The sequence below is a fragment of the Rattus rattus genome, chromosome 1 (assembly GCF_011064425.1).
Source record: "Rattus rattus isolate New Zealand chromosome 1, Rrattus_CSIRO_v1, whole genome shotgun sequence".
Lineage (NCBI taxonomy): Eukaryota > Metazoa > Chordata > Mammalia > Rodentia > Muridae > Rattus > Rattus rattus.
This window is the reverse complement of record NC_046154.1, coordinates 248,868,573-248,878,108: the sequence shown is the minus strand read 5'-3', so window position 1 is coordinate 248,878,108 and position 9,536 is coordinate 248,868,573. Positions and strand designations below refer to the sequence as shown.

The 9,536-nt window shown below is 56.7% G+C and overlaps 3 protein-coding genes across 3 annotated transcripts; 2 read left to right on the top strand and 1 right to left on the bottom strand.

Moving 5' to 3' along the window:
• Positions 1-1,061: 1,061 nt before the first annotated feature.
• Slc52a2 (solute carrier family 52 member 2) lies at positions 1,062-3,573 on the bottom strand. The gene is made up of 5 exons (XM_032917408.1): positions 3,214-3,573; positions 2,855-3,103; positions 1,870-2,755; positions 1,645-1,768; positions 1,062-1,538 (listed from the first exon to the last, which is right to left on the bottom strand). The coding sequence occupies exons 2-5, from the start codon at positions 2,982-2,984 to the stop codon at positions 1,326-1,328; spliced, it is 1,353 nt and encodes a 450-aa protein (XP_032773299.1). The 5' UTR covers positions 2,985-3,103; positions 3,214-3,573; the 3' UTR covers positions 1,062-1,325.
• A 53-nt stretch (positions 3,574-3,626) lies between these two features.
• Fbxl6 (F-box and leucine rich repeat protein 6) lies at positions 3,627-6,576 on the top strand. The gene is made up of 9 exons (XM_032917407.1): positions 3,627-4,069; positions 4,293-4,451; positions 4,585-4,648; positions 4,918-5,049; positions 5,131-5,238; positions 5,323-5,436; positions 5,511-5,742; positions 5,829-6,075; positions 6,329-6,576. The coding sequence occupies exons 1-9, from the start codon at positions 3,678-3,680 to the stop codon at positions 6,486-6,488; spliced, it is 1,608 nt and encodes a 535-aa protein (XP_032773298.1). The 5' UTR covers positions 3,627-3,677; the 3' UTR covers positions 6,489-6,576.
• A 158-nt stretch (positions 6,577-6,734) lies between these two features.
• On the top strand, positions 6,735-9,536 carry Tmem249 (transmembrane protein 249). The gene is made up of 6 exons (XM_032890767.1): positions 6,735-6,746; positions 7,338-7,491; positions 7,695-7,789; positions 7,885-8,080; positions 8,222-8,307; positions 8,605-9,536. Exons 1-6 carry the CDS (start codon positions 6,735-6,737, stop codon positions 8,785-8,787), a joined length of 726 nt encoding a protein of 241 aa, XP_032746658.1. The 3' UTR covers positions 8,788-9,536.

Genomic DNA, 9,536 nt, shown 5'->3' with positions numbered 1-9,536 from the left:
GTGGAAAACAGATACACTGTCTACCTGAACAGACCTGTTGTGGGACTTGGACTGCAGGAGTTGGAAACTAGGAGCTCCAGGGCTGGTAAGCAATGTTCTCAAGTTGAAAGATCCTGAGAGGGTCAGAACCTTAAAAACCAGCTCCTGGGGCTGGAGAGAAGGCTCTGTGGTTAAAATCACTCACTGGTATTCCAGAGGACCGGGGTTCAATTCCCAGCACCCCCATAGCAGCTCACAACAGTCTAACTCCAGTTCCAGAAGATCAGACATTCAATTGTGACCTCAAGCAAAACACCCATGCACATAAAATAAAAAGGTAAAACAAGGGCTGGAGAGGTGGCTTAGCAGTTAAGAACACTGACTGTTCTTCCAGAGGTCCTGAGTTCAATTCCCAGCAACCACACGGTAGCTCACAACCATCTGGAATGGGGTCTGATGCCCTCTTCTGGTGTGTCTGAAGACAGCTACAGTGTACTCATATATATGAATAAAATAATTTTTTTTTTTTTTGGTTCTTTTTTTCGGAGCTGGGGACCGAACCCAGGGCCTTGCGCTTCCTAGGCAAGCGCTCTACCACTGAGCTAAATCCCCAACCCCAAAATAATTTTTTTTTTTAAAAGCAAAGCAAACAAATAAAAAGCCAGCTTCACCGAGCTCCTTTTACACCTGGGGCTTGCACCAAACTCTGACATGAAGATCTTGGCAGGAGGGTCTTGTGTGTAAACCCCTCCCCTCTCCCAGGTTCCCTTGTTGGTTGACTTCCCAACCATGCCAGACCCTCGAGCCCTCAAGACCTGCAGTGGAGCAGTGATTCTGCCGCTTGTCCAGGCGACCAGAAGTATTGTCCTGCTTCAGTCCCGCGTGGGCCCTGGGAGTCGGCCTTCATCTCCCAAAGTAGTTCCAGAGAAGCAATGGCGCAGGAGTCCTGAGGCCACCCAAGGCCCTGCAACACCAGCTGGGAGTGGAGGAATATCTGCCCAGAAGCTGTAACTAGGATCTTGGGGAAGAGGGGATGCCTACCAAGGGAAGGAGGCCTGGCGTAGTGAGCTGTGCTCGTGGGATTACCAACCCATTGGATGAAGATGTTTTATTGTGCAAATCCCACAGAGGTCCCAGGGGAAAGGCTGCAGCCCCAACCTATCCCTGGGTCTGGGCCTGCTCTTTGGTCCTCACCCTGGTCTTTTCCTCAAAAGCCAGGTCTCTTTACGGAGTGTGAAATATCCATATTATCTGTGCGTCAGGAGGCCACCTTGGGCCACGGGACGCAGGCGCTGTGGCCCCCTCCGGGTGGAGACAAGTGTGAAGTAACTCCTACTCGACCCGGTTCAAGGGCCACACTGATCCACACAGTCCTCTCCACTGCGAAACACAGGGTAGATGCTGGTGGGAGGGAACATGGCGACGGCGCCGAGCAGAGAGCCCACCTGAATAGCTACCCCAGCTGCGAGCAGTGCTGGCCGGCCTCCACTGTGTAACATGGAACTGGTCGACACCTTGATGTACGAGAACACGCCTGCACACAGTACCCATGAAAGCACCTGAAAGTGGGGGGGCGGGCGGAAGAGGGGTAGCAGTGGGCTGAGCATGAAACTTCCCTGCTGTGAGACGGGCCCTGTTCCTACTCCACGTCCCCATCATACTTACCACGAGGACCACACCTGCTGAGGTGCCCACCAGAGGGGGACAGGGACTTAGGACTGCCAGTGTCATCAGGTAGGTGCCAAAGAACATGCCCAGCAGACAGAGGCCATACAGCCCTGCCAGAGACCTGCCAAGGATGGGCTGAGATTCAGGACTGGCTGGGCCGGGCCCTGGCCCACCTCAAGCTCCTCCCCACAGGGGCTGGGGGGAGGGGGTGTCCATGTGCACCTGCACAACACTGCCATGGCCAGAAAGCAGGCAAGGGGATTGGCAGAGCTACCCAGTACGACAGCCAAGTGGTAGGCCAGTCGCCCATAGGGCAGGCAGGAAAAGCTCTGTACAGCGGGCAGCACACCGTTGGTCAGGGCGTTGGTGATAGCCAGCAGCCCTAGTAGACAGGCACTTCGGGAAGAAAACAGCCGATGGGCCTTAGGGTCTGGGCTGGAAACAATGCTTGCCACCTGGCCTGGTGGCTCCTGCAATGGTGAGGCCTCTTCCTCTTCCTCTTCCTCCTCTGTTCCTGGTGTTTCTACCCGAAGCCCGGTACCCATCGTGGCTTCAGGTGGTGGGGACGGCAGTAGTAACAGGAGGCCTTGGAAGGCGGCGGCTGAAGTGCCCAGGAGGGCCGTCAACACCCAGAAGAATGTGCCAGCAGAGAAACGCTCAGGGAAATTGATGGGAGACACCTTGATCGGAGGCCCGGTGGTGCCGTTGGCAGGCACATGCAGGCACTCCAGGCGGCCCACCCCCTGTGCCAGAGCTAGCACGCAGGGCAGCAGGGCACTCAGGCCCTGGCCCAGGAAGAAAGACCGTAAAAAGGGAGGCGGTAGGTGGCTCAGAAAGGGCAGGAAAGTGACATTGGAAGCACAGCAGGACAATGCCAGCACAAACGCCAGCGTTAGGAAGGCCACAGAGTGGAGCTGTCCTGCCACCAGGGCCTTGTTGCTCCACAGAGGGGCCAGCAGGCCTGTGCCCACTATGCTCAGTCCCTGAACCACTTGGATGGGGATCCGCTCGCTCTTGCCGGGAGCCAGACGCCTCCACAGGGTCACCAGCAGCAGACCCAGGTTCCCCAGAGCCACAAGCACTGAGAGGTAGGAAGGGAGGCTCCAACCTGCAGAGGAAGGTAGAGACAGTGAAAAGGCACCAGACTCCGGAACGACCAGGCTAAGTAGCGACCGCAGCCGACCTCCGCCCACTTCTCTCCACTCACCCTCCGGGAGCTCTTTCACCACTACAGGTAGCTCTACCCAGATCCCATTGACCGCAATCCAGGAGCCCATGCCGAAAAGGGCCACCAGCAGATGGGTCAGCACCAGTCGGCCCAGTGGAGGTGCTGCCATTAGGTCAAAGGTCAAAGAGGGCCCTCCAGGACAAAGCGAAGGTAACAATTCGTTCTTTTCCCCACGTAGGTCCAAAGCTTCTCTAGCTATTCCAGAGAAAAGGGTCAAGCTTCTTTCACCTGGAGGGAGACAAAAAATGCGAGTGGACAGAGTCGGTGTCTGAGGTGGACAGATTGCAAAACTAAGGCATCTGGAGGGCGGCGGCAGATAGATCAGGAGTTGCACCTACCAAGAAGCCTGCACCAGGACCCCTCAGAACAGGACTGGCAAGAGGAGGAGCAAGAAGCTGGCCTAAAGCGTGGCTCCGGAGAGGAGGACCAACGAAAGAACAGTCCTTGATGCTTGCGGAGGACCAAGTCTCGGCGCGGCTAAACCAAACTGGATGACAGCGAACTTCAGGCAGCCGGCATGGGTCGGCGAGGGGCGTGGCTGGCTGACTTTATTCAGGGCTCCTCTGCTAAGTGTTGTGCATCAGGGGCGTGGGACCGGAGCAGCCCGCCCAGCACCAAGAGAATGCCGCTTTGCCCGGAAGGTAGCCAAACCCCAGCCCAAGCACCGTATTAAGACGCCGGCTAATGCGCTAGACTCGCGGCGGAAGTCCCACCCCCGGAAGCCAAGTGTAATGCAAGGCGAGAGGTAAGGGGCCACGCCCCTTCCTCTCAGCCCTTCCGCTTTAGTGAAGCTCCCAGGGCTATGGCTCCTGTGGCCCCTGGGCGAGTTAGGCGTCGAGTTCGAGGCTCCAAGCGGCCCGATGCGCGGGGCCGCTCGGCCGAGGACTGGTGGTGGGACCGGCTGGCCCCTCGCGGCTCTGGGTACCACCTGCTGCAAGCGGACAGCATGCTGCTCGTGCTGCCGGACCTGGAGCCTACCCGCGCTCGTGCTCACAGGCGCGCCCCTCGCCGCGCTCCGAGGTCACTGGCTCGTGGCCCCACGGCTGTCGCCAAGCCCAGGGCCAAACCCCGACCAGAGCCATCACTCGACCAGGGCCTGGACTCTGGTTGGGGAGATCGTATTCCCTTAGAAGTCCTGGTGCATATTTTCGGGTTGTTGGTTGCGGCTCATGGGCCCATGCCGTTTCTTGGCAGGTACACTAACAGCGCCTGCCGGGGTTTAGACTGGCCCACTGAGCGGGTGGTGCGGAGCAGAGGGCAAAGCATCTCAGCGGGCGTACACAAGTGCTCCAGTTCCAATAGCTTTGAGAGCGGGCGACAGCAGGCTTTGGGACCGCTGCGCTGCTCCGAAGACGCTTCGTTGTAAGCATTCCCCACAAAAGGCCACGCACTCTCAGCGAACTGTTTCTTCTCCTAGGGCTGCACGCGTTTGCCGTCATTGGCATGAAGCCACCTCTCATCCTTCACTCTGGCATACTGTGACCCTGTCACCGGCGCTGGTTGGCCGGACTGCTAAGGGCAACCTTAAGGGAGAGAAGAAGCTCCTTGCTTGCCTGGAGTGGCTCATACCCAATCGGTGAGGGCTCTCTGTCATCGTATTCTTTCTCTGCCCGAGTCTCCCCGCACCAGTGTTGAGCAGGGATGATTCTGGCCAGGAGGGCAGCGTAAGGACTCTGGCACAACCACAGCTGGGCCTTGCTGTCGCCCAGGTTCTCACAGCTCCAGAGGTTGACCCTCATCCACTGGAAGTCTCAAGTACACTCCGTGTTGGAGGTGAGATCTTGACACTGGCTGTAACATTTGAGTTGTCTACTGTCGGGAGAGTGCCCTGGTGATGTCCCACAGAAATGTCTGCCTGCCCAGTTTCATCTTGCTGGTACCCTAGGAAGTTGCTGGAGGAGACAGCACCCAAGTAGGCCTGGCCTGCACAGAAAGGAGTCATAGCTGGGACCATAGGATGGGCTTGTCATGATTACCAGTGTCCCTGTAGGTAGACCTTTACCTGCCTTCCACAACCCCAAGTGGTCTCTCTTTTGCTACAGCTGGTTGGCAAGTTCTGTCCACGGCTCACCTTCCTGAAGCTTTCAGATTGCCACGGTGTGACAGCTGAAACGCTGGTCACGTTAGCAAAAGCCTGCTGTCAGCTCCACAGCCTAGATCTACACCATTCCATGGTGAGTCCTTTGCCCTGGGGGAACCCTGAAGTAGCCTGGGCCCTTGGGACATGAGCTGCACCCTTGTGCTGGATCCCCTAGGTCGAGTCCACAGCTGTGGTGAGCTTCTTGGAGGCGGCGGGGTCCCGGATGCGGAGGCTGTGGCTGACCTACAGTTCCCAGACCACAGCCATCTTGGGTGCACTGCTGGTAGGTCGGGGATGGTCAGGAAGAGGGCTCAGTGGGAACTGCCCCAGGCCTTTGACCTGGTAATGTGTTCTCCCACCGTTACAGGGCAACTGCTGCCCCCAGCTCCAAGTCCTCGAGGTCAGCGCTGGCATGAGCTGCAACAACACACCCTTGCAGCTGCCTGTGGAAGCCCTACAGAGAGGCTGCCCCCAGCTGCAGGTATTTGTACCCTCCTCTCTCTCACCTGCCACTCTTCTGCCTACCTGCAGCCTGCCACTCCTCCCTCTGCCCAGGTGCTACGGCTGCTGAATCTGATTTGGCTTCCCAAGCCTTGTGGCCGAGGAGCGCCCCAGGGACCAGGATTCCCCAGTCTGGAGGAGCTCTGCTTGGCTGGTTCCACCTGCAGCTTTGTGAGCAATGAGGTTCTGGGCCGCTTGCTCCACGGCTCCCCCAAACTGCGCCTGCTGGATCTTCGAGGCTGTGCTAGAATCACTCCTACTGGGCTGTGTCATTTGCCGTGTCAAGGTCGGCTGGCTTTGCTTGGTGGGTGGGGTGGGGGTGGGGGTCACTCTGCCTGCCCTGCCAGGTCACACCCAGTTCTTTCACCTCAGAGTTGGAGCAGCTCTACCTGGGCCTGTATGGCATGTCTGATGGGTTGGCTTTAGCCAAGGATGGCAGCCCCCTGTTGACCCAGAAGTGGTATCACACCCTGAGGGAGCTGGACTTCAGTGGCCAAGGCTTCAGCGAGAAAGACTTGGAACAGGCCCTGGCTGTTTTCTCAGGCACCACTGGGGGCTTACCCCCAGCCTTGTGCTCCCTCAACCTAAGGGGTACCCGAGTTACACCAAGCACAGTCAGGTCAGTGCACCATTCCCTAGTTCTGTGAATCTTCTACTGCCTGCTTGCTTGCTGTGCCTGACTTGGGGACCAGGGGTGTGCTCCACATTTCCAGGGGCCAAGACAGGTGTAGACAATAGTCAGTCTCCTACTTGGGGACACTGAGAGTTCTAGGCTTGGGTGGCTCCGGGTGGTAGGCCTTGGGGTATCGTGAGGGGCAGACAGGGCTCTCTGGTCAACAGCTCACTTGACCCATGGCTTGCCTGTCGTACAGTTCTGTGATTAGCAGTTGCCCGGGGCTGCTGTATCTCAATCTGGAGTCCTGTCGTTGCCTCCCACGAGGTCTGAAGCGTGCCTACAGGGGCCTGGAGGAAGTCCAGTGGTGTCTAGAGCAGCTACTTACGAGCCCGCCCTCTTCCAGAGAGTCCACATAACTCAAGACGGCTCCCCGCTTTGCCCTGCCCTTTTTCACTTGGAGATGTTTGAGCTTTTGTTACAGTAAAGTATTTTTTAGGCACTTTTGTACAGTCCTTTGTTGTTTTATTTGAGATTCTTCTCACGCTAATCTAGGCTGGCTTGGGACTCACAGTGTAGTACATACTGACTCACAGCAATCCACCCAACTCAGCCTCCCATGTGGTAGGCTTACAAGCAGGCACCAACACGTCAGACTGTGTACGATGGAGCTTAGAGTAAGCTGTTGGATGAGGAACAGGGTTATACATGATAGAGTAGGCTACAGCAGGTCAGGACCTTCGTGTGTGTGTGTGTGGGGTGTGTGTGTGTGTGTGTGTGTGTGTGTGTGTGTGTGTGTGTGTGTATGTGTGAAGTGTCTTAGCCCAAGGATTTGCTCACTTCTGGTTTAGCCCTTGGACTGTGTGAACTCCACCCTGGGGACACAGTTGTCTGAGGATAGGGTAGGCAGTGAGGTATAAAATAGTTGGGGGGAAAGAAAAAAACCTTTATCAGCTACCAGAATCCACGAGGTGGCAGTGTTGGCAGTCAAGCTACCTTCCAGGGAGTGGAGACTGACCAGGGAGTGCATGCTCACCAGAAAGGTGTGGTCAATAGAAAAGTCCCTTCTAGAACCCTTTACCCTGAGCTTCTAGAACCCAGGCAGCCCAGCCTGGATTCTACCTGCTCCCTGGCCCTGCTGTTGTCTGGCAGCTCTTGCTTCTTCCCTCAGCTGCAACCCTGGAATTGTCTCGGGTGGGAGCCCTGTATAAAGACAGTGGGGTGGTGGCAGTGGGCAAGCTGTACGCTGACCAGATCTACCTAACTAGGTCCCCAAGGAGCAGCAGGCCAGTGGCTCTCCTGCATCCACCTTTGCTAAGTGCTTCCAACTCCGGGCTGGAGGACTCTTCTCTACTGAGCGCCACTTAGCCAATCAGCTCAAGAAAAACAGCTTTTACCCCTTCAAGCAGCAGCAGCCGGATGGTGGGCAGAGGAACTGGGCGTGGTTAGGTTCCCAGAAGCGGGGAGGGTATCGGGTAAGGAGGATAGGCAGGTGTCCATGTGGGAGTAGATGGGGTAGTACCAGGGAGAAACTCTGGGTGGGCCCTTTCCCCCAAATCCCGGGTACTGCCCTTGCCTATGGGCAGCTCCCAGCTGTCCTCACCTGCTGGTCACACCGTCCTCAGTCTTTGTGCTCGAGTACTACTTAGACACGCTCTGGAAGGGGATACTGCTCTTTATCATCTGCCTCATCTTCATTTCCTGTAATATCCTGAAGGAGGTCAGAGCTCCTGCACCCCACCCCACAGCCTCTGCCTAGGGCCATTAAGGAGCCTCTTGCCAGGACTCATGCCCGTTAACCTCTGCTGCCCACAGGTAGACCATCAGAAGACCTGGTGCTTTCCTGTCTATGGCATGGCGATAGGCCTGTGGCTCATGCTCTCCTCAGTGCCCCAGCGCCGCCTCGTGCTCAACCACACGCGCGGCATGTACCACTTCTCCATCCAGGGCCGTACTGTTTGTCAGGGGCCAATGCATCTGGTCTACGTGCGCCTGGCACTCAGCTCTGATGGTGATCCCTGGGATAGGAGGGGGGAGGGGCCTATGGTCCGCCCAGACACTCCCACATTGGAGGCCGCACCCCTGCCATCCTACCCCCTAGGCTCTAAGGAGCTTAGTTAGGTTCCTGGCTCAGTTGCTCATCTATTGGCAGCCTATGGAGGTCGCTTCTACCAGCTGGTCCTTTGTGGCCACAAGCTAGAGCCACTTGTGCTGGTGCAGCTGTCAGAACGCTATGAGGTGGGTCCTGCCCCAAACCCCGCCCCCCACCCCTAGTCCCAATCCCCAACAAAAAGACACGACTGTTTGCGGTCCTCCGATGGGGCTGTTTTGCACTTAGAGGGCGAATATAGAACAGCTCCTCTCCTGGGACCTCCACTGTGTTAAGGGTGGCAGGAGCGCTGGGAATTCTGGGCAGGGGTGGGGTGGGGTGGGGATGCTCCCCCCTGTAAGGGGAAGGGATACCTAAAGAGCATGCTGGTGGGGATTCTCTTATCCGGGAGAACGGAGAACTGGCTGCCACTCGCTTATTCATAGCAAATGGAATTCTTGGGCCGGCACATTGCCCGGAAACTCAACATCAACTACTTTGACTACCTGGCTTCCTCCTATCGTCATGTGGTCCGCCACTGGCCACTGGGGGCCACCTTTAGCCCTGGTATTGTGCATCGAAAAACACCAGTCTTCACTAAGTCAAGTGTCAGCGAACTGGATGTGTAACCCCTGGGGCCTGAACCCTGGCCTCCTTTTGCCTACCCTACCTCCCTTATCCCCAACATGGAGGGACTGACACCCAGCCCCACCTACTGCCCTTCCTCTAACTAAAGCTGCTTTAGCCTCCAACCAGCAGGTTTCCTGTCTGTTGGTTTGATTTCAAAGGGGCTTCCTTTCAGGGTCTTCCCCTAACAGACCTTCCAGGGCCCGGGGAACCGCATCTTCTCCAGCTGCTGGAGCAAACCCCAGAGTTTGGGTTGGAAGAAGATGGGAGAATATCAGGGGAGGGCCCCCGAGTGTCTGAACTCATCACCAGACCCAGGACTTTCTGCCCCTCTAAGCCAGCAAAGTTGAACTGGTGCAAACCAATCAAGGCCAGGAGTCAGACTATGATTGGTCTATCTGACTTAGGCACCTGCCCCTAGTCCAGCCAATCATGGTATGGAGCACAGTCAGATGATATGCCTTGGACCTTTTGTTATATTCGGGACTATGTACCCCAATGTTGCTTTTGAACACTTGGCTTCCAGAGTCCTCAGCCCAGGGTTACCAGACCCACCATAGCATATGCTTTGTATCCCCAGTGAACTCCCTGTCTGGCAGAATACTCTCGCTCCCACACTAGCACCTGAGGCTGCCCTGGGAACAGAGGACCACTGTCCACCTGACTCTGTGGTCACCATGTGTACCTGGTACCAGGACTTGCTTCATAATTTGCAGAGCCACAAAATAAAAGTGTAGAGCCCTTGTTAAAA